At 37.3% G+C, this 24,608-nt stretch overlaps 1 protein-coding gene across 1 annotated transcript in view; it reads right to left on the bottom strand.

Annotated features, from left to right (window-relative positions):
• LOC133635908 (collagen alpha-1(XXII) chain-like) overlaps positions 1 to 24,608 on the bottom strand; it is a 94,126-nt gene that overhangs the window by 58,665 nt on the left and 10,853 nt on the right. The window contains exons 4-12 of the mRNA XM_062029364.1: positions 21,171 to 21,251; positions 11,547 to 11,658; positions 9,798 to 9,921; positions 9,351 to 9,626; positions 9,191 to 9,271; positions 6,043 to 6,159; positions 5,916 to 5,960; positions 5,770 to 5,832; positions 5,602 to 5,640 (exon numbers count right to left, since the gene is read on the bottom strand). Coding sequence (XP_061885348.1) covers positions 5,602 to 5,640; positions 5,770 to 5,832; positions 5,916 to 5,960; positions 6,043 to 6,159; positions 9,191 to 9,271; positions 9,351 to 9,626; positions 9,798 to 9,921; positions 11,547 to 11,658; positions 21,171 to 21,251 — 938 coding nt within the window. The remainder of the gene's footprint in view (positions 1 to 5,601; positions 5,641 to 5,769; positions 5,833 to 5,915; positions 5,961 to 6,042; positions 6,160 to 9,190; positions 9,272 to 9,350; positions 9,627 to 9,797; positions 9,922 to 11,546; positions 11,659 to 21,170; positions 21,252 to 24,608) is intronic.

The raw sequence follows: 24,608 nt of genomic DNA, 5'->3' as shown, positions 1-24,608 counted from the left end.
CGACACACACATGCAGGATGGCCGGCGAGACCACGTCCGTGCTGTCACAAAAAAGGTTTAGTTGACTTGGTTATTCTAATTCCACCATGGATCGTTCCAACACACGTCATTTCTTTCATCCTTAGATTAGGACAAAGGCTTAGCATGCTTGCATAGCAAAAACAGCCACTAACGATGCTGAGAACACAGAAAGATTGAAGGTGCAATTAGAGGGAAGAATTCATGCAACAGCATTGACACTTTGAACCACAATGCATTGCTGGCTTAGGTCACAATTTTTGCGTCAAGTTGAAGCAATAAATTGTACAGTCAGCTTTGGCAAATGAACAGATTATTCATGCAGACAAATAAACATTAAAGTTTTAACATGAGTGAGCGAGAAAGAAACTATCACTACATGAAGTCTTGTAAAGTGACTATAATGACACACTATCGAGGTAGTTACGTCAGACAACAAAGCAACAAGAATGCTGCATAAACTTGGACACTGGGAATATTTCAATGATAGGAATCCTTATTTTTACAAAACAAAACAACCATGTAATACTAGTCCTGTGTTTACCTTGCCAATACAGTAAACCGCATAAAAATTGATAGAGAAATAAGCAAATTAAGATTTTCATTGTGGCGCCCGCTAAGACGGCCACCGCATAATCACGTTGCGTAAATCGGCTGCTACTTATATCTATCAACTTACATATCAAACTAGCTAGCTCAGTATTACCTAGAAAACTATCTAGAAATGTAGCTATAGACCAGGGGTCACCAACGCGGTGCCCGCGGGCACCAGGTCGCCCGTAAGGACCAGATGAGTCGCCCGCGGGCCTGTTCTAAAAAAAAAAAAATTAAAAAAAAAAATTAAAAAAAAAAAAAAAAAATATATATATATATATTTTTTTTTTTTTAATTAAATCTACATAGAAAAAACACAATATACACTTTCAATCAGTGCATCAACCCAAACAACCTCCCCCATGCACACCCACTCACACAAAAGGGGTTATTTCTTTCTGCTACCAATATTCTGGTTCCCACAACATAGACAACACATCTGCAAGGGACACAGTCCCTGAAGCACACATGATTGTATAGGCTGCTGGTCCACTAACATTTTCATTAATTACTATTTTTTATGTAATTATTTTTATATTGTTTTACTTTCTTTTTTATCCAAGAAAATGTTTTTTATTTATCTTATTTTATTTTATTTTTAAAAAAAGGGCCTTATCTTCAACAGACCAGGTTGTCAATGAAATTAGATTTGTTTAAAGGGTTTTTTAAACCAGGCCCAGTCCAGATAATGTCCAAGTCGGACTCAGCAACACACACACCTTCATTCATGTACACAGAAAAAAATTAGGGAACACAACAGATTGCATATAATTTATAAACAAAATTACATTTTCAAAATAAGCATTTATGTACAGTCCAGATTATGTCCAGGTCACTCAAATTAGGGAACACAACAACAGATATCATATAATCTATAAACATAATTATACTTTCAAAATAAGCCTTTGAGGACTTCTCATCTTTTTTTAAATGTTTTTTGGCATCATTATCGTTTTCAACCATGTAACTTTCTAAAGTTAGAAAATACTGAATAAATGTTTTAAAGAAAGTAATACTAAGTGAATATCTGTTTTTGGCCTTAAAAATAAAAATTTTACAGAGTACTATAATTAAATTGACTAAATCATGATTGTCAATGAACTCTCCTAAAATAACAGAAACCACATTAAGCTTCATAAACAAACCAATCCTTAAACACATTTTTTCAACTTCCACCCAAAACAAAGACACAATATGACAATACCAAAACAAATGCAGGGTGGATTCAGGCTCCTGACAACAAAATCGGCAATCATCTGACTCTGTCATATTCCATAATGTTAACATTTTCCCTGTGGGTAAGAAGTTATAAATAATTTTAATTTGAAAATAACGATTTTGCACATCGATAGTGGTTTTATAGATTAGTTTGAATATGGCATCCCATGGCAACGGGCAGTCAAAAAAGTCCTCCCATTTTCCATTTGTGTTGTATGAGGCAGCCTTCAAAGATTTCTTTATTAAATAAAAATTATATATTTTTCTATTTATTTTAGTTCCTTTTTGCCAACTAGAATTTCTTATTAGAGGTTTACAAACTAATAATTTAGTAGTTCCATAATTAATTATTTGTTTCCATCTTTTCCCAATTACTCCAGTTAGTTGATAAAATGAAAAGCTTGAGCAAGCATCACCATACATAGCTCTAAATTCATCATACTTCATAATTTTACCATTCTCATTGATAATATCATTGACAAAAATGATTCCTCTTTCAAACATATTTTTCCAAAAGAAAGGCTTTCCATCTATTACAATATTAGAGTTCATCCATATTAACTGCTGCAAAATATCGTCTCTTTTTTCTGGCACATAAAATTGAAAACACCACTATGAGTGGATTGTTTCCTTTATGAACCCCGCCATGTTTCCCAGCAGACTCTCTGGGAGGGGATCACTTGTAAAAAAGGATACAATTTATTTTGATACAGTACATGTTTTTTGTCCAACAGGACATTTGTGTACCACTCAATGTTTAAATACATCTTTGGAACAATTGATGCTTTTAAAGACAGACACATAGCTTCAAGGTTGAGAAGTTTCAGGCCCCCATATTCATACTCTTTGTACAAAACCTTTCTTTTAATCTTTTCTGGTTTGCCGTTCCAGACAAAATCGAAGACCCTCCGCTCATAAATCTTAAAAAAGTTTTGTGATGGAGCTGGTAATGACAAAAACAAATAAATACATTGAGGACTAATTAACGAGTTGGCAATAGACAATTTACCATACAAGGTTAGGGGTAACCCTTTCCATAATTGCATAATTTTGTCCAGCTTTCTTAGTCGATTATCATAAATTACTGAGCCTAGATCTTCCAGATTTTCTGGGACAACAACACCAAGTATGTTAACTGGTCCATCTGTCCACAAAACAGGCACTTTGCATTCCATTCAAAAGGACGTTCCCTTCAGATTTCCGATCCTTAACATTTTACATTTATCATAATTAAGCTTAAGGCCAGATTGCTGTGAAAATATGTCCAAAAGATTAAGAAGGTTCCGCAAACAATGAGGAAAAATCTTATCTTTGTGAATCAGCCTTTTCTGACATGAACTTCATCAAGAACAAACACAGAACACGCCTCCCTGATGCACATCTGCAAGACTCACTCAGAGTTGCAGTGTCAAGTTACACACCAGAGTACAACACACTAGTTAACAGCATGCAATGCCAGGCTTCCCACTAACTGACAAAGAAACAGATAACAGATTTGGTGTCCAGTTCAAATTGTGACATGATTTAAAAATTTGAGAGTTTACTTTTGTATTTTACATGAGTTATTATTTGTACAAACATGGTGCAAAGTAATTCATGATTTGTTAAAAAATGTTAGTGGCTAGCTAGTTAAAATGGGATATTGTGATTTCACAAGACTGTCTTAGAAGTGATCATTTGAAAATGTTCAATTTGAAAAATGTGCACTTAGAGAAAATATAAAAATAAAGTGTTGCATATTGATATTTATCTGTTTCTATATATATTTATTGTGAGAAATCATTAAGATGATCAGTGTTTCCACAAAGATAAATATCATTAATTATTAATAATAACAGAGTTAAAGGTAAATTGAGCAAATTGGCTACTTCTGGCAATTTATTTAAGTGTGTATCTAACTGGTAGCCCTTCGCATTAATCAGTACCCAAGAAGTAGCCCTTGGTTTCAAAAAGGTTGGTGACCCCTGCTATAGACATTTAACTATTTAAATTATATCTAGCTATCATTGACCTACCTTTCTACTTATCTCGCTAGCATTTACCTACCCATCTAAGTAGCTAGCTAGCACCGCACTATCTAGAGTAGCTCGCTAACTATTTAACAATATACAGTATCTAGCTATTTATATCCATTGGGTATTTACTAGAGGCCACCTTACAATTCCATTACGATTCAAATACAAATCGACTATTGATGCATCTTTGTCACAGCTCAGTCTCGAACCCACAACCCTCCCATTGCAAGATCCAACACTCTGTCTGGCAGCATGCCAGGACACACCCACACTTCGCCGCAGCTGCCGGCTTTCATCAATCAACGCACCTGGCAGCAATCAGGAGGACAGCATAAAGATCAGTCACTCCTTGGAACCTACGCTGGAACGTCGTTAACTCTTGTAGTAAGCATTACGTCTCTGGCTTCCCTCTCGTTGTCCTCGCCTGTCTTTTGTCCCTTTTTGCCTTGTTGACTGATGTCCCCTGTTCTCCTTGCAGTGCCCACCTTGTTCTGTGTGCTCGAGCGCTGTACCTCGACCTCCACCTGGAAATTGGACTGCCTCCCTAAATCCTCGATCACTCGTTTGGACTTGGACATTGTTGCTTGCCGCCTGCCCTCGACCACCTGCCTGTCCCCGGATCTCCCTTGTGCCTCTCCTCTTGGTCAGACGAAGTTTTTCATCCATCACGCATGTACAACATCCTCTTGAATAATTTACATGGTTAATTCTACACTTAATCCTGCATCCAACACTTAGAGTAGCATACACATCCCACACAGTCATCAAAAGGTTACAATAAACCTGGTAACCTTAAGCTCTTCATGGTGTCGTCTCCTTCCAACCCTCACGTACATAACAATCTTAAATGTATGTGTATTGATTCAGTTTTAAATGTATTTTCTTTTCACTAAATAAGCATTTATCACTTGCTACTTTTAAATATAGTGCATTTTTAATAAGAAATTCCCATCACATTTATGGAAATGTGTGCGAAACTGGAACATAAGTGCCCTAAATTAAAAGAGCAGGTTGAATCTCTCAGTGAGGTCGAATGCTGCACTCAGCCAAATTTTACAACTTTCTGCATTACTTTATTTACAATAAATAAATCGATTATTGATGTTTACCAATCGATTTTACAATTGTCCATGTCGAATTGCAATGCATCTAAAAATCGATTATTTCTCCCACCTCTAGTATTTACATTACATGGGTAGTACTGTAGCTACCGGTAGTTAGTTATTTAGCTACCTAACTATCTAGCTTGTCAAGTATAGCTACTTATGTAACTAGCTAGCTATTTAAAAACCTAACTATTTATGTAGTTTATTAACCATCTACCCACCTAACTCTTTAATTAACAATTTACCTACCCATCGAAATATTTAGCTTTTTACCTACCAAACTATTTAGCAAACAATTTACCTATCTAATTAGCTAACTTTTCATATAAGTATCTGGTTAGCTCATAATTTACCTACCTATCTAATTGGAAAGCTTTATATGTACCTATCTCGTTAGCTAACAATTGACCTACATGTCGAATTAGCTAGCTTTTTACCTCCCAATCTAGCTAACAACTGAGCTACCTATCTTCCCATCAGGCAAGCAATCCATCTACCTAGCTAATGACCCATCTACCTATCTAGTGAGCTATTTAGCGACCAATCTATCCATCTAACTGTACAGTAGTAGCAGAAGTTGATGAATATATGCACACAGTGAGTATGTAGTGGTTAATTAATGCAGCGTCGTTAGCGACAGGTTTACTTACCTTCTCCCCTCTCTCACCTCTGACAGAGATTACTTTGCCCTGCAAATAATTAATCAACAAGGATTAATTATTATCGAGGCCGGCAGAAAGCCATAAGAGACTCTATGGAAGGGAAGCATGCAGTCTGAAATGACTTGTGTGTTGTTCTACGTTTGAATGTTTTCATACAGTTTCTCCTTTTTCTCCCATCAGGCCCTGCAGCCCGGCGAAACCTCGAGCGCCGGCGTCACCCTGTGAAAGCAGTCGGCACATGAAGCCAACGCCATAAAAAGCTGTGTTATGCTCTCACAAAACTAAAAGTAGCGTCAGTTGACCTTTTCACCCTTGAGACCTGCGAGACCAGGTGCTCCAGTCGCTCCCTGCCAGGAAATGAAAAGTCAGGACAGAAGAAGATTGGCGCCCCGGCAGGAAAAAAAAAGTGTAGAAGAAAGTGTCTTTCACCTTTTCTCCTTCAGGGCAGGAGCAGTTGGTATGGCGGCCCAGCTGTTGCTCGGCCACAGTGGGGGTGGGGGTGGGGATGGGCACTGGAGGAGCCTCTGTCACCACCTTCTGGGGGCACTGCAAGCACACATGGATGGAGAAGGTCAGCTAGTCTACTGCACTTTCACAATGCTATCACAGATGTTTAGAAATTTCCTCAGAATCTGCGTGTGAATGATGAAAAGCTGAAGCCGAACTGAAATGCTAACAGTTAGCATGCAAGCCGGATAGCATCAGGTAACAAAAAATAACTGTTAGCATTAGAGATGTCCGATAATATCGGCCTGCCGATATTATCGTCCGATAAATGTTTAAAAATGTCATATCAGAAATTATCGGTATCGATTTTTTTATTATCGGTATCGTTTTTTTGGGGTTTTTTTTTTAATTACATCAACATAAAAAACACAAAATACACTTACAATTAGTGCACCAACCCAAAAAACCTCCTTCCCCCATTTACACTCATTCACACAAAAGGGTTGTTTCTTTCTGTTATTAATATTCTGCTTCCTACATTATATATCAATATATATCAATACAGTCTGCAAGCGATACAGTCCGTAAGCACACATGATTGTGCGTGCTGCTGCTCCACTAATAGTACTAACCTTTAATAGTTAATTTTACTCATTTTCATTAATTACTAGTTTCTATGTAACTGTTTTTATATTGTTTTACTTTCTTTTTTATTCAAGAAAATGTTTTTAATTTATTTATCTTATTTTTTTTTTATTTTTTTTTTAAAGGACCTTATCTTCACCATACCTGGTTGTCCAAATTAGGCATAATAATGTGTTAATTCCACGACTGCATATATCGGTATTGGTAATTAAGAGTTGGACAATATCGGATATCGGCAAAAAAGCCATTATCGGACATCCCTAGTTAGCATGCATCAAGTACCGAAATGTATAACCTCAAGGTGTATACTTTCAAAAAAATGCTAACAGTAAGCATGTGTCAAACTAAATGACTTTGAGGTGTATAGCTAAACATTTGCCAACAAGGCTGGCATGCTAATTTTAGAATGTTTACACGATAACAGTTAGCATCTGTCAAATACTAAAATATCAGACTGAGGTGTATACCTGCAAAATTAACTAAAAAAGCTAGCATGCTAACATCAACAAGCAGAATGTGTCAAGTACAAAATGATGACACGTGTAAAAATAAGCTTGAAAAAGCTTGCATGCTAACTGTTAGCGTGCGCCAAGCACCAAAATATAATGTTAGTATGCTAGCAATTGACCAATATTAGCAAAAAGCATTCGGACTTTGGAAAGATTTGAATCGGTTGAAAAACTATGGAAAATGTTAAAAGTTTTGAAAAAAATTGGGCTATTCATTTTGAATGGAAAAATATGTCCCGGAAAATGTGGGATTTTTGTTAATAAAAATGGTAGCGTGTGTGTCATGGATGAGCCGAACAAGGTGGATGAAAAATAAGAGGGAATAATGAATAAGATACTATGTGTAACTACACAATGGCTAATGATTACTATTATATATGATACATATTAGTCACTGATGATAATCTTGTATGTATCAGATCATCTGCATGTTACACTCTAAAGTAAAAATTATAAAAGGGTTATACTTTAACACTTTTTCCCACATTCACACACACATTATATACTTGTTTTTAAATGTATATTCAAGCCACTTTATGGTTAAAAACAGTAACACATTATTTAAAGAGGTGTTTATCTATAAATGTTAATCCCATCTTTAAAAAGTCAAAAACCTAAATAAGGTTTTAATTTGTTTTAAAAAGATGGTTCATGCATTAATGAGTTTGTTAGTGCATGTAAACACACCAAGTGTGTGTTGGGTTTAGGGCCCTTTAAGAGTCTTGTGCATGGGGGACCAAAGTGGTGTGCTACACCCCCGACTGCAATGTTGATTAAAGTTATAATTGAAAACATAATTGGGGAAAAAAGGTAAATATTTTCAAAATTTTACAATATTCATATTTTTTTCTAGACATTACTAAATAAAAAAAATGTATACACTAAAAAAAACTTTCTTTTTCTTTTAACAATTCAATGGTGCCGTGTAAAAGGTTCAAATGTAAGTCATGGTTGCATATTTTAATATTATATAATGCAATATTTTTGGTAGATGTGTACACACATCTATTCATTTACAATACAATACGGATATTGGAGCAAAAATATATTTATTGTTTTGTAGTGTGGAACACTAGAAAAGGTTTGATGAAGTGAAATTAGTCAAACAGAGAACAATAGTAGGTATGAAAATTACAAACCTATTTTTTGTTAACTATCTGGAATGGATTTATGCTGTCTTTAAGTGGAAGTGGAGTGGTTATTGTTTTTTTTGGCAACACCTAGTGGTCACAATAGTTCATGGAGTTAAGCTCATGACACAGTAAGTTGAATGACACGGACACGTTTGTTACTGGATACTTGCTAATACGCCTCTGCCTTGGAGACTTTGTATGTGTACTATGCAAGTATACTTATTTGATACTTGTTTATATTGACACGTGGGCAGTTTTACAATGAAATATTGTTCAATTATTATTACGTATGTCTCGCTAGTATGCTATTGTGTGCTTAGCAGTTGTGTACCTGCTATTTCCTAGTAGCATGTTAACCTTTTATAAATGACTTGAGTAAAATAGAAGAAATGGTGTGCTTATTCAGATGCCCAAGTAAACACGCTGCAGGACTACTTGTATCGCACATGATATCACACATACCTATAAGTAAACACACTGAAGGACTGTTTGTATCGCACATTATATCACACACAAGTAAAGACACTGCAGGACTGTTTGTATGCACATGATATCATACACAAGTAAACAGGCTGCATGACTGTTTGTATCGCACATGATATCACACTAGTAAACACACTGCAGGACTGTTTGTATGCACATGATATCACACACAAGTAAACAGGCTGCAGGACTGTTTGTATCGCACATGATATCACACACATGTAAACACACTGCAGGACTGCTTGTGTCGTACATGATATCACACATTTGAAATGCTACTATAGTAGCTGATATCACTGGATTTAGACACCCGTATGTTGTAGTTAAAAGTGGTGAAAAGTAAGTGTAAGGTGTACTCACAGGCCCATTGGGTATATCACAGCAGGTTTCCAGCTCGGCATGTTTGGAGTCACAGTAAATCACCATCCTCTGAAGGTCAAACTGTGGGGCAAACAAACACACACTTGGTCAAGCAGCGCACGTTGAAGACTAATCGCACACACTCTGCAAAAAGACTCACATCAATTGGCACGCTGTCATACAACCTCTTCCCAATGACCGTCTTCCCCTGGATGTCGATGTCCTCCCTGTCTCCGATGGGCAGCGTCTGAATGTGCTTACAGTCCAGGTAGAGAGACACGCTCTTGGCCTCCACGCTCAGAGCAATCTTGTGCCAGTTGCGGTCAAATAGGTTGTCCACTTCAGAGTTCTTGAAGACGGCTCGCACGGCGTCCTTGGTCAGGCCCACGGCATTGTACTCCACCGCCTTGTTCTCGCCATCCAGCCTGATGGACACCTGACCAGGCACAAACAAAACATCATCAAATCATTTCATTCATCCATATGAAAAGTGACTTCTGCCTGATAACTGCCAAATATTAAAGAGGTTTTAGTGATCCTAAACTGAAATGACCTTATCATTTGGCAGCAGATGAACTAAAAATAACTCCATTTATTCTTGACCTACCTGTGGTATTCCATATTTGTCAAAGACCTGCCAAAGGTACCAATCTTCTCGTCTTGAGGTTTTCCTGAACTTAAACGTGGTGACAAAGGCGTATTCATCCGGCAAGCCCTGAGGGAACACATCTCTGCGGAAAAAAAGACAGCACAGACTTTGCCTTATGGTCCTATTTTTACAGCATTTAAATTAAACTATACTGTATATGTACCACACAACTTGAGGATGTATTGTATATATTTTGGATAATGTTTGATTGTACATGTAAATATGATGTACTATACACTCATATAATCAAAGTGTTAGTTGTAAATCATATTGTATTACGTTATTTTATATTCTCTGTTTTATGTAGTATTTGTATACGTTTAGTTTATAGAGTTTGTTTTGAATCAATATTTTTTGATTGATGCATATTAAGACATTATCTAAGCCCCACGCCTACAATAAGGGCTATTTTGTAATGTACAAATAAATATGTTAATTTAAATAAGCTCTGCTTCTTCCTACTCCTCCTCAGACATGTTAGAATGTAAAGATAAAATGTAAACATTGTACAGTAGCTGTTTATATGTTCAAAACACATGACTAGAGTATATTGTTCTTTTCAATACTTTGTTTTGTTTCCTCTTCTTTGTTTGCGGTTAAACGTGTCCAAAACAAATTCAATACTATAAATACTAAAAATCTATAACCACAATGTATCCAACTGGGCATTTTTCAATGGCTTATACTACTAAATAGTTAAACAGTGTGTCCCATTAAAATGATTTTTAACAAGGATACTAAATCCTTACCTAAATACTGCAATACTACTATAATATATATATTCAGAGGGTGGATCCTGTTTCTGACCAACATGTCTAATGAGTCCCTGAGGGATTATTAAAGGCGTGTTCTCGTTTTAAAGGAAGCGCCTAAATTAAAGTAACAGATCACCCGAAGCAGTTGGAAAAAAAAATTGCCAGGCTTTTTAGTATTCCAACTGCTTTATGCAAGTATTAAATATAAATGTTACAGTACAGCCCAGAATCAAGAGCAAACATGGTGCGGCTACATTTCAGTTTTATGCTCCTAAAATCTGGGTTGGTCTTCCAGAAGATGTGAGACAGGCCTCAACGTTGGCAATATTCAGATCCACTTTTAATTGTGCATATGAAAACTCAAAGTACAGTATTTTATCTACATTGTGATTTTAATTTGAATTATGATTGCTTAATGATTTTATTGCTTTTATTTTAATTATGATTTTTATGATTTAATATTTCTTAAATTTTGCCTTCTTGTAATTTTCTGTAAAGCATTCTGAAATGCCCTGTGCACAAATTGTGCTCTATAAATAAACTTGCCTTGCCTTACTCTGCAGAATTATGAGGCCATAGGAAACTTTAAAAATGACATATTAGGAGTACATTTCATTTAAGTATAAAAAAAACCGTAATACAGTTTGTGCATTAAAGATGCTAGAAGCAATCCAATGTACAGTACGTCAATATAATCTAAACTAAGTAAACACAATATCTTCATCTTAGCTTTGTGATATAGCTGACAAAGCAAATTAGCCTAATAGCTAATATCCTGTTGAGAACTAGCATCCTCTGCAGTAGACATTTGTGTTCTGCGTAACAGGGATATATTTTTCCCCTCAAAATGTATAATTCAGACAAAATAAACTTATTTTAGGGAGAATAGATCTAATTAATAATGAATTGTATTTTTCCAATACACTGTACCAGGGTCTGGCGTGTGACTTACTCAGTCTGCTGCACAATTGGCATGGTGCCAAGACGGACGTAGGCACTTTGGCCCTCATCAAGTCTGCTCCCCAGAATGTCTCTGACACTGAAGTACTCCATCAGGTCAAATCCTGCATGAGAAAGAAACCAGGTTGGTGGGACTCTTTAGTGAGGTCGTGGTAGGACTTAAGTTGAAACTGATTTTTGGACTTAATTGGTTTGTGAATATGGTTCTTAAATGGAAAAGTTCCGATAGTGAAGCACAGTTCCCCATAAGAAACAAGCAGCTGCAATCAATTGCCAGCAATTAGTGCACCTGTGGCTGATCAGGAGACCTGCCTTCATAAGCCTGCACAACCTGCTATCCCACGCCAGATCGTAGCTACCTGTTCAGTACAGCAAGCCGACACGTCATGCTCTATGCGCACTCTTTTGCTCTCTGTTTTCTCCCCCGTCGTGTTTATTGTCTCGTGTCCTCTTTGTCGATACAACAGCAGACCTCCATTTATGCGTCACGAGCTGTGTCTCTCGTCTTCCCACGTTCCCTCTGCTTCCCTGACTGCCTCTTGGATCTCGACCTCCCACCTGGGCACAGACCTTCGACGCCTCGCTATAGCCTCCGACTTCTTGCTAGCTCACGGACCTCCGAGCCAGCTTTCCCCTCTTGGACTTCCGCCTCGCGCTTAACACTCCCGGTAACACATTCAGTTAATACACACTCTTGGATTTAGTCACACTCCATTCTCTTGTTTATTAATATTATTAATTTGTATTTATATATACTGTATATATATCCTTGTCTGTGCAGTCTCCTCCTCCTGTACACGTAACAATAAATATATATATATATATATATAGACCCACGGAGAAGGAGTGCACAGTACACACCTCTGTACATAGGGGGGACAGAGGTGGACAGGGTGAAAACCTTTAAATTCCTCGGGACCCACATCAGCAAGGACCTCACCTGGGATCACAACACCCAACAAACAATAAAGAAAGCCCAGCAGCGATTGTACTTCCTAAGAAGGCTGAGAAAATTTGGCATGCCACCCAAAATTCTCAGCAACTTCTATAGAAGTACGGTTGAGTGTCCTTACCTGCTCAATCACGGTCTGGTATGGAAATTGCACTGTTAAGGAAAGGAAGGCACTCCAGCGAGTGATTAAAACTGCTCCGTACATATCAGGAGCAGCCTTCCCCTCACTACAGGACATGTACTCTACCAGGGCCACCAGGAGAGCACACAACATCATAAAGGACAGTACACAGTCTCTTCAGCCTCCTACCATCAGGCAGATGATACAGGAGCCTGAAATCCAGGACTACGAGACTGACAAACAGTTTCTACCCACAGGCCATCAGGCTTGTGAATGCTAACTTGTGAATGCTAGCCCCCCCCCTTTTACTTTTATCTTTTTGAACAAAAGACCGCTACCATGACCACCCCCGAACTGTGAACCATCACTGTAGACACTTTCCAATCAATCAATCAATGTTTATTTATATAGCCCTAAATCACAAGTGTCTCAAAGGGCTGCACAAGCCACAACGACATCCTCGGTACAGAGCCCACATACGGGCAAGGAAAAACTCACCCCAGTGGGATGTCGGTGAATGACTATGAGAAACCTTGGAGAGGACCACTTTTCACTTTTGATCACTAAAGACACTTTAGCTGCTGCTGTGACCCAAGGTCACCTCCATATTTATACTGCTGACTGTCAATCAGAATGTGCAATAATGTAATGTTACTTACTGTGCCTTGTATATACATTTTTATTTTCTATTTTTATTTTAGCTAAGTACCGTGTGACTTGTTGAAGGGTGGACTAGCAAAGTAAGATTTTCATTGTATGGCAAACTGTCTGTTTAACTGTGCATATGACAATAAACAATCTTGAATCTTGAATATATATCAACCAAACATAACAAAAAACTATTATCAAAACACAACGACATTGCTTGCACACACACAAATTTCTTTGTTGCTCTTAAAACACTAACAACCATGTTGCTACAGTAATAAGACAAATGGAAAAAATAAAACCCTTTTTAACTTGCCGGCGGCAAATAATTGTGGCATGCACGAGACACGAGGCAGAGAAGGGAGGGCAGGTAGAAAGAGAAGTGGGCGGGGAGGAGGGATGTGTGTGTGGGTTCCCTCTCCTCTCTAAGTCCACAGCAATCCCTCTTTCTTTCCAGGTAGGCTTGTTGGCTTTTTGGACCCATATTGAGTAAGCAAAATAGACAAAGGTGGAGCACTGAGTGGGCTGCGTATACAGGATGTGGCGTAGGGGGCTCCGCCTCTCCAAAACGGCAGTACCCTGCGTGTCCTGTACTGCACAGAACGTGACGTTTCCGAAATGGCGGCTTTTTCACACAAAAAGAATGATGCGTTTGTGACATGGTTCGCACACAAAGGCTTATTTGGCTCGATGTAAAAGTTGGCAAATAGAAAAGTTCATAAATGGAGGTTCCATGCAGATTGAACAAAACATGAATAAAATTAGTTGTATTATAAAAGTAAAACCCTTGTTCAACATAAATAAAAAGGTGTTAAAATGTTTTTGGGCCCGAATTTGGGCTATTGAAAGATGTGTTGGCGAGAGGAAAAAACAAGGGACTATCACTGGTAGACTTCCCAAAAGTGGTAAAGTGCACGTTGCCAGTCCTATGAAGTGGTGTGCTGTATATATGTGGCGTGACACTCCCTTCTTCAATAAACACATGGAGTCGCTATGGTGACAGTGCCAAGATGAGAGGCTGCAACTAGCACACATGACGCAATGCTGGCTGTCATCTCATCTTTAACTCCACCAAGATTCATTTGGAGAAGACCAGAGACCAGGATGTGTTTTAGAGGCAAGAGGACGCACATTGGCCAAGTGGAACAGTGTAAATCAGAGGTCTTCAACAGGGAGTGTGTGACACCCAAGGGCTTAAAGGGGAACTGCACTTTTTGGGGAATTGTGCCTATCAATCACAATCATTATGAGAGACAAGAACACATATGTCCTTTTTTTGAAATTGGAATTTTTTTAAAGATAATTTTTAAAAAAGCGTTTGGAAGATGTGGAAAATGAAAGTCACCGTTGTAGTCTTCAAAGACCTCTAAGACAACTTTAAAACCCTCCATTAACGTTTCATATACACACTGCAAGTATATGTATAATGTAGTAACATACACCTTCATAACAATATGTAATATGTACAATATACACACTGCAAGTATATATATAATGTAGTAACAGACACCTTCATAACAATATGTCATATGTACAATATACACACTGCAAGTCTATATATAATGTAGTAACATACACCTTCATAACAATATGTAATATGTACAATATACACACTGCAATTATATATATAATGTAGTAACAGACACCTTCATAACAATATGTCATATGTACAATATACACACTGCAAGTATATATATAATGTAGTAACATACACCTTCATAACAATATGTAATATGTACAATATACACACTGCAAGTATATATATAATGTAGTAACATACACCTTCATAACAATATATAATATGTACAATATACACACTGCAAGTATATATATAATGTAGTAACAGACACCTTCATAACAATATGTAATATGTACAATATACACACTGCAAGTATATATATAATGTAGTAACAGACACCTTCATAACAATATGTAATATGTACAATATACACACTGCAAGTATATATAATGTAGTAACAGACACCTTCATAACAATATGTAATATGTACAATATACACACTGCAAGTATATATATAATGTAGTAATAGACACCTTCATAACAATATGTAATATGTACAACATACACACTGCAAGTATATATATAATGTAGTAACAGACACCATAACAATATGTAATATGTACAATATACACACTGCAAGTATATATATAATGTAGTAATAGACACCTTCATAACAATATGTAATATGTACAATGTACACACTGCAAGTATATATATAATGTAGTAACAGACACCATAACAATATGTAATATGTACAATATACACACTGCAAGTATATATATAATGTAGTAACAGACACCTTCATAACAATATGTAATATGTACAATATACACACTGCAAGTATATATATCATGTAGTAACATACACTTTCATAACAATATGTAAAATGTACACAATGCAAGTATTCAGTATATAATGTAGTAACATACACCTTCATAACAATATGTAATATGTACAACATACACACTGCAAGTATATATATAATGTAGTAACATACACCTTCATAACAATATGTAATATGTACAATATACACACTGCAAGTATATATATAATGTAGTAACAGACACCTTCATAACAATATGTAATATGTACAATATACACACTGCAAGTATATATATAATGTAGTAACAGACACCATAACAATATGTAATATGTACAATATACACACTGCAAGTATATATATAATGTAGTAACAGACACCATAACAATATGTAATATGTACAATATACACACTGCAAGTATATATATAATGTAGTAACATACACCATCATAACAATATGTAATATGTACAATATACACACTGCAAGTATATATATAATGTAGTAACATACACCTTCATAACAATATGTAATATGTACAATATTTACCGTATTTTGATAATTTTAATCATTTACGGGACTGACTTCTTCTGCGCATTGATTTCCGTTTCCATAGCAACACACGTCGGACTTCCAGCAACAAATGTGTTCTACTTCCAAAAACAAACACTTGTGTGTGTTTTAATCATGGCAGACTTGGTAACAAACAAAGAAGACAAATGAGGTATCACAACATTACCTTCTTAAAGGTATTTAACACAACTGTTACTTGCACCGTTATGTGTTTTAAAACTACGAAAAAAAGAGAACCCATGTACACCAGGAAGAAATGCGTAATTAAAGCATCCACTTCTGGCTGCGTGTCCCCGGATGAGCCTCCAAGTATGTTGCATAATACACATAATAGACGGACTTGTTCATGAATAGTTTTGTAACCGGCAAACGGCACAACAGAATATAACTGCAAATGTAAAACAAGGCGTGGTGGCAGCCACAGCTGATTGGCGTGACCACCGTTGCTTCGCCACGACTTGCTTAACTTTTGCAGATTCAGTTTGAAAAAAACTTGGAAAAGACTAACATTTTTGCAGCAGATTCCCAAAAACACTCAAGCGCTCTCAAATAGATGATCTTTGACTAGCTTTTTTGCAGTAGGTCCTTAAAAGCAGCAAATTCTTCGGAATGTACAAAAGAGGATTAGTGAAGACAGAAGGAAATGTAGTTGAATACACGTTACAACATTTTAACATGACCCCGCTGTGACTCGTGTTCTGTGCACAAACTGTCTGTCTTCTTGAAACACATGGATTTGTACTTGCAAATACAACCTTATTTGGCACAATACACACGCAATAAAGGTCTTGAGCGCTACAATTTGACCTCATTCCTATTTGTTTAGACATAGCACTGGTGCTATGAGCTCTGCTGACTCCCCCCGCGGTCCGCCAGCTTGTGTTGTGCACCATGCGGTTGTTTGGAGGCCATCTTTGCACCAGAGTTGTAATTTAGACTGGCGATGCGCGGCGTATAATCAAAAGTTATTTTTGAGCGCTCCAAAAAAATGGTGTGGAGGAGTAGGGGAGGGTGAAACACCAGATGAGTTCAAGGACTGTGGGAGATGGCGACCACGACAAGGTTCCTTTGATGGCAGCCGATTTGTGTTTAGAGGACTAGACCGGCTGCTACCGTGAAACAAAGCATAGTTGTCTTGGCGGTCACGTCCTGATGTTCATTTTTCAACTACAGCAGGGGTGTCCAAACTTTTTCTACCAAGAGCCGCATACTGAAAAGTCAGAGCAAGCAGGGCCATTTGAATATGTTTTTATTCTGTGAAAAAGGCCAAAAACAGAAATTACATTTAAAGATAGAACTTAGCGTCAGCTTTGTATTATAGGTGGCATTATTATTCTTATATAATACCGATATTTGAGCACTGAGTATTGGCTGATACTGATATCAATTCAATACTATATCAGCAGGAATCATACATACTTGTGTTATTTAGTAGTGTGAAATGTTAGAAAAAGTTTGATCGAGTGAAATGAGTCAAACAGAGAACAGTGGTTGGTATGAAAAACACTAACACATTTATTATTAACCTTCTGGAATGGACTTATACGGTCTTTAAGTTGAAGTGGAGTGGATATAGTGTTTTGGTGACACCTAGTAGTCACAATAAGGCTCATGACATAGTAAGTGGAGTGATGAGGACACCAAGCTTGTGGCATCGCATTCAAAAAGACTTGAGGCTTTAATTTCTGCCAAAGGTGCATCAACACAGTATTGAGCAAATGCTGTCAATATTTATATGCATGTGATTTTTTTAGTTTATTATTTTTAATACATTTGGCAAACAAAATGTAAAAAGCCTTTTCACATTGTCCTTATGGAGTATTGTGTGTAGGATTTTGAGGACAAAAATGAATGTATTCTATTTTGGAATAAGGCTGTAACATAAAAAATGTGAAGCGTTGTGACTACTTTCCTCCAGATGCACTGTATGTCAAGCTTGTGTGCTTAGCTCTCGTCAATTAAGTACACTAATTATGCATGTCTAGCTTGCGCTAATCCGATACTTGATATTTTGGCGTTAATCTGATCAATATCCGATATCAATATCACATGTAAACACCCAGAGTTATAAGTATCAACAATTGAGCTTTTTCTCACTAAAATGTGTCTTTTTGCTCTTTTTTAAATTTGTTTCGTTTGATGTTATTTCAACAATGTACTGTGGGCCAAACAAACTCAAGCTGTGTGCCACAAATGGCCCCCAGGCCACACTTAGGACACCTCTGTACTGAGGGTTCTGATCAGGTTGTGCTTCAGTGGAGTAAATGAACCTTGTTGGCTTCTATAAACACAGTCAATCTCTAAGTAGAGGAGTCATGTTTGCCAATGACAAGTCTAAATGACCAATCCCAATTCATGCCATTCAAGGGAAGCACACTGAAGGTGGTGAAAAAAAGTCTGACTTTAGCCCTTGACGCCTCTGATTGGACAAACAGTCCACACACATCTGGTTTCTCTGTCTGTGCGATGCGTGTGGGTGGGAGAACTAGACAGGAACTCTGATCCCCGATAGACGCTCTTGTAACAACATCCCAACTGTCTGGATAAACGCTATCCAAGACTTCTGAGAAAAGGTGAACAGAATAAGGGAAATGACCAGGCCAGTTCAAGAAAATAGTTTAGGATAAGCTCAGACCACTTTACAGTCCCTAATTGCTTATGAATGACATTGTTTGGAAAGTGCACTCAATCACTGTGGAGGTGGTCACATGAGAGGATTGATGTGTCTAAGTCCATGTGACGTTTAACATATCTCTACTGTAGGTACACCTGCACAATTTAATGAAGCATTAGGCCAAGTAGAAATATGTTCATCACTATGGTTGTAATCTGGGGTATGTTTCTAATATTTTGCCAGTTAAAAAATAAGGTACAATCATTAAAATATTCAAACGGTTTGCTACAGTGTTACAGAATGTAATTCATGTTTCCCTTCAAAGAACCACAGCTCACTAGCACTCATGCAGCTCTAAGCCATGACGCTATACCGCCACCATGCTTGACTGGAGACAAGACAGCAGCTATTTAGACACTAACGCTCAAGTCATGTTCGATGGTGAGTGAATATTTACTTCTCAACAAGCTGAACACAGACTACTTTTATTATATGAAAGTTGTATTTCTAAAGTCAAACTAAAATGCAACAGCTAGCACACTAGCCAGATGGTGTCAGGTAACATATGATTGGGATTTTTAAATCATAAGAAATAATTTTCTGGATTTTCTGAATAGGTAGAATGTTTCTGAAAAAAGAGGGAGAAATAGTCAAAAGAAAAAAGGGTGGAAACAGTGGTATTAAAAAGCAGGAATATATGAAACTGTGAAAATGGTTTGTTCAATATGAGTGAAATGCGTTGAATTGGTTGAGAAATGGGGACGTTTGAAAAATTGCCCATTAATTTCCAATAGGAAAAAATGTCCTGGAAATGTGGGAATTAAAATAAAAAATGACTCATCAGCATTCACACAATAAATATAATTTGCGAGATACTGTACTTTTATGTAATGTTACCAAAATGGTAACATATTATATCTAAGTCAGTGGTTGTTAACCTGGGTTCGATCGAACCCCAGGTTCGAGTCAGGCTCAGGGGTTCGGCGGAGGTCAAGACACACCCGAATCATTGTGTAAATAAAAACTTCTCCCTATCGGCGTATTACGGATACGACAACAGCAGAAGTCACACTGATTTGCAGGTGTGTCATTTGTTGTGAGTTTATGCACTGTGTTGGTTTTGTTGTTTGAACAAGGTGTGGTGAAGTTGGTAGAGTGGCCGTGCCAGCAATCGGAGGGTTGCTGGTTACTGGGGTTCAATCCCCACCTTCTACCATCCTAGTCATGTCCGTTGTGTCCTTGGGCAAGACACTTCACCCTTGCTCCTGATGGGTGCTGGTTAGCGCCCTGCATGGCAGCTCCCGCCATCAGTGTGTGAATGTGTGTGTGAATGTGGAAATACTGTCAAAGCGCTTTGAGTACCTTGAAGGTAGAAAAGCGCTATACAAGTATAACCCATTTATCATTTATTTATTTATGTTCATGCACGGTTCATTTTGTACACCAGTAAAAAAAACATGGTAACACTTTAGTATGGGGAACATTTTCACCATTAATTAGTTGCTTATTAACATGCAAATTAGTAACATATTGGCTCTTAACTAGTCATTATTAAGTACTTTTTAATGCCTTATTCGGCATGGCCTTATTATAACCCTAACCCTCTAACCCTGACCCTAACCAAATAACTCTAAATTAAGTCTTTGTTACTTAGAATATGTTCCCCATACTAAAGTGTTACCAAAAACATATAACTTTGTCTTGAATTTGAAAAAAAAACAACATTTTATTTTTCACTAAAGAAGGGTTCGGTGAATGCGCATATGAAACTGGTGGGGTTCGGTACCTCCAACAAGGTTAAGAACCACTGATCTAAGTAGTGAAGATGATTAAACTGTAGAGTTGTAACATTCCAGCGTTTCTCTGTCAGAAAGGGGTAATTAACAAAATAATTTAGCAAGAATTTGTGTAAATTGCAAATTGATTTGTGGCAGAAGAAGTACATTTATCTTAAATAATACTTACATACTTCAAAATAATATTTGCTGAGGCCAACAAAATCCTTTACTATATTGTACAACCTTTTGGAATGACGCCTAACAGCAGTGAATTGATTGAAAGAGTAAAAAACTAAATATCATTAATTCCAATTCAAAGTATAACATTTGTAATGTTTCCCAAATTCACCAACTAAACTTCCTGGGGAAAGTTTGCAGGAATTGTTTATCCCTTTGCCACCCGAATGAAGCATAATATTATAATTGGAAAAATAAATTAACAAAATAAAAATAAAAATCTAAAAAAAACACTTAATTCATGTGCTAATACAAAAAAGAAATATAAAATAAGTTTTAAAGTCAACGTCTATAATAAACCGTTATTTTTTGTGTGGTGCTGAGAGAATAAAAAATAAAAAAGAGTTTGCACATACCAGGAACCTGCTGCAGGCCGTAGCTGGTACTGCTTGGTTGAAAGCGATCAGGTTGCACCTTCATATTTGGACACAGCACATCTGAGGAAAAAAGAAGGCAAAATAAAAGACCTTGACTGGGGGTACTATTAGACTTTTTGGTGGAAAGTTTTGTACATGAATGGGATGAGAAGAAGACAAACAAATGTTGTCAGGGGAAAGTGTGTCAACGTGTGGCTTGTCGCTGGTCCAAAGTGAGATGGGCCTCTTCCAGCAGGCAGAGATGCAAACAGTCTAATATTTCCACACTAACATATTTCAAAGATGGTGGTGACAGAAAGAAAGACAACACCATCAAGTTTGCTGTTTGTGTTACTAAGTACACATCCTGTTGGTTCTGTTCCCCTTCAAAAAATGATGTCAACTTCACTTTGACGTGGAAGCATTCAAAACAGGACAGAAATTATTGAATGTTTTATACTTAATATGATCAGATCTTAATTTAATTTAATGACATTTATTATGTTATTTTATCAAATCTATTACATACAACAAACGTGTAATACTGCATTAGAACATAGTTTTAGTTAAACCATACAGAAATAATTCTAATCTGCACAATTATTGAATTAAAAAAATATAGATGTATTCTGCCTACCTGCTCGGTTTGATATGGTCACATGTTTAGTTTTTTCTCCTTAGTATTCTGAGAGCATTGACTTACATTTTGAGGACAAAAATGAATTTATTCCATTTTGGAATAAGGTTGTACCATAATAAAATGTGGAAAAAGTTAAGCACTGGGAATAATTTCCCAGATGTACTGTACGTATGTCTAGCTTTTGTGCTATTGTGGGCTTAGCTGTTGTGTAGCTGCTAGCCAATTGCTGGGATGTTACCGACGTCACGTCCCGCCCACTGAATACAATGAATGGCTCTTTGTCACTGCACAAGTACAACGTGTTGTTTTCAGTACAATACGCAATAGCCTAGCACAGTGGTTCTCAAACTAAATGTTTATTTTGGCGTTGACTACGGCCTACAGACGGCTGATAAACCTTTGATAACCCCCTGGGTCAAGTCATTACAATAATTCATGAAGAAATTATTTGGAGTACCACTAAATGGAGCCAGCATATCACTAGTTGCACCCGTACCACAGTTTGAGAATCACTGGCTGAGCATGTTTACCTTTTCTAAATGACTAGCAAAACTGAAGAAATAGTGTGCCCTTTGGAGGACATTTAGATGTCAACCGGCTGTCCAGCTTTGCACAAGTAAACGCGCTGCTTGTATCGCCCAGGATATCACATTTTACATGTAAGTAAGTTTTTTTGCTGATATCTGACCGATATCTGAAATCCATATAGAATCAGGGCACTTTTTTGGTCAGTTGCAGTTAGGAAAATAACCTTTAATAACACTATAAAATACCACCAAAACAGCTGAACAATCATTAAGATGGAAGCTGTGTCTGTTAAAAAGGTTTCAATAGCTAAACCATGCTTTCAGCCAATTCCACATAAATCTCAAGTCCGTGTCTATTTTAGCCGGAAGTATTTTCTTTGTAAACAATAATGGGAGACGGTCTTTGTGTTTGAAGACCACAACGCCAGGAGAAATTACAGCGGCTGTGCGTCATGTTTTTTTTTTAAGAGCGTGTGCTACCATGACACTCGGCATGCTGGGTAGCCTAGCTACTCCCTGCACTTGTGGCCCTCAAGTCTATAATTTAGGGATCCGGCTGCGAGTTAAAATGGAATTGACGCAAAAAAGCTGCACTGTGGAAAGGAATAACTAACACACATTTGTTTCTAGGGGGTGGCGTGGTCGAGTCGGTAGAGCAACCGTGCCAGCAACTTGAGGGTTCCAGGTTCGATTCCAGCTTCCGCCATCTACTCACTGCTATGGTGTAAATGTAGATAATGAGTTTCACTGTGTGAAGCGCTTTGAGTCTGGAGGGAAAAAAACGCTTTATAAATATAATTTGTTTCATATTAGCAGAATTATTACAAAAATACTTTTTTGCATCCATTTTACCATCGTTGAATTTGATCACTGACACTTTCTCAGCTTCTACTACCTTTTATTGAAAGCATTGCACTTAAGGTTGTTTATTATTTGTGCACGTATTGATTAAAAGGTGAAGATAGTTGAACGCTGACATCAGAGCAGCTAAACTGGACGCACCTCAAACATGAGAGCTGTAATTTTCCGGGTGAAAATAGCCGGAGTTGCTCACTCAGTTGACCACTGGCTCACTTGTGGTCCTTAAAGAGATTACTGAAATAAAAACTTTCCTCCAGGGGGAAATTTAGCCTCCTCAGACAGTGGATGTTTACATTTATGGAACAATACCACCCAGGGGGTCTGTAATGCAAGGTCAAAGGTCTAATGTACTGTTTTTCAGTCATAAGTTAGTAACACCATCCTATAGAATATGCAACGGATTTCCTGTCTATGACGAAGGCAGGGGGTCATTTTGTTGTCTTCAAAGATATTTTGGGATGGAATTTTCATGTGTTGGAGTTGAGAACATCCATCATTCTCATGGCGTATTTATATCTTGAAAAAATAGTATGGCACAAGCACTTGGGTATAGGCTGCATACCAGGAACATGCTCCTGTGTATTCAAATAAAACAAAGCAACAATCTTTAAAAACATTTGACATACCTAATGAGTCATATTCCTTGTAATTAACCTAACCCTTTGGGACTGGTTTGTCCTTTTTCATGACTATAACTTTGGTTGTGTGACTCCATATGCATTAATGTCTAGTTCAGGGGTTCTCAAACATTTTGCCTCCAAGGGCCAAAGTGAAACTGTGCCAATGGGCCGCAGTCCAAAGAGATTTTTACCATGCAACAGCACCACGAGTAAGGAATTGAACCTCATACCGCCATGTGTAAATATGAGGTAGTAGAAATTGTCACACAATTCAGTTAGCATGCAAGTCTGCATCTTTTAAGTACAATTTTAACCTAAAAATTTTTTTCCTAAATATAATTTTCTGCAGATTATCGCCATTTCCAAGTGTTCTGTAACCAGTTTGTCTTAGATATTTTATTCGATCGCTTTCAAAATGTACCCAGACAGATTAGATGTATGGAGGATGTTAAATTTCCAAACGTTTAGGTTTTCAGGACGTGGGCGAAGCATGGCAACCAAGATTGTCCTTCTCCATGAAGCGTCCAAAAGCGACACTTTTTTAGTAGAGCAGGGGTCTCAAATTCGAACACAACTAGGTAACCTGTGTAAATATGTGGTAGTAGAAATTGTCACACAATTCAGTTAGCATGCAAGTCTGCATCTATTAACTAGAAGTCCCAGCATTTTTCTGTCTACCTAGAAGACCCAGAGAGGGTTCATTTGGCCCGACGCTTTTCCCGAATACACTAATCACTCATTTTGTTATGGTAATGAGGCTGTTAGGGGCAGTTTGTCTAGGTAGACAGAA

This window comes from Entelurus aequoreus, linkage group LG20 (assembly GCF_033978785.1).
Source record: "Entelurus aequoreus isolate RoL-2023_Sb linkage group LG20, RoL_Eaeq_v1.1, whole genome shotgun sequence".
Taxonomy (NCBI): domain Eukaryota; kingdom Metazoa; phylum Chordata; class Actinopteri; order Syngnathiformes; family Syngnathidae; genus Entelurus; species Entelurus aequoreus.
Note: the sequence above shows the minus strand (reverse complement) of the source record. Positions and strands in the feature narration are given on the sequence as shown.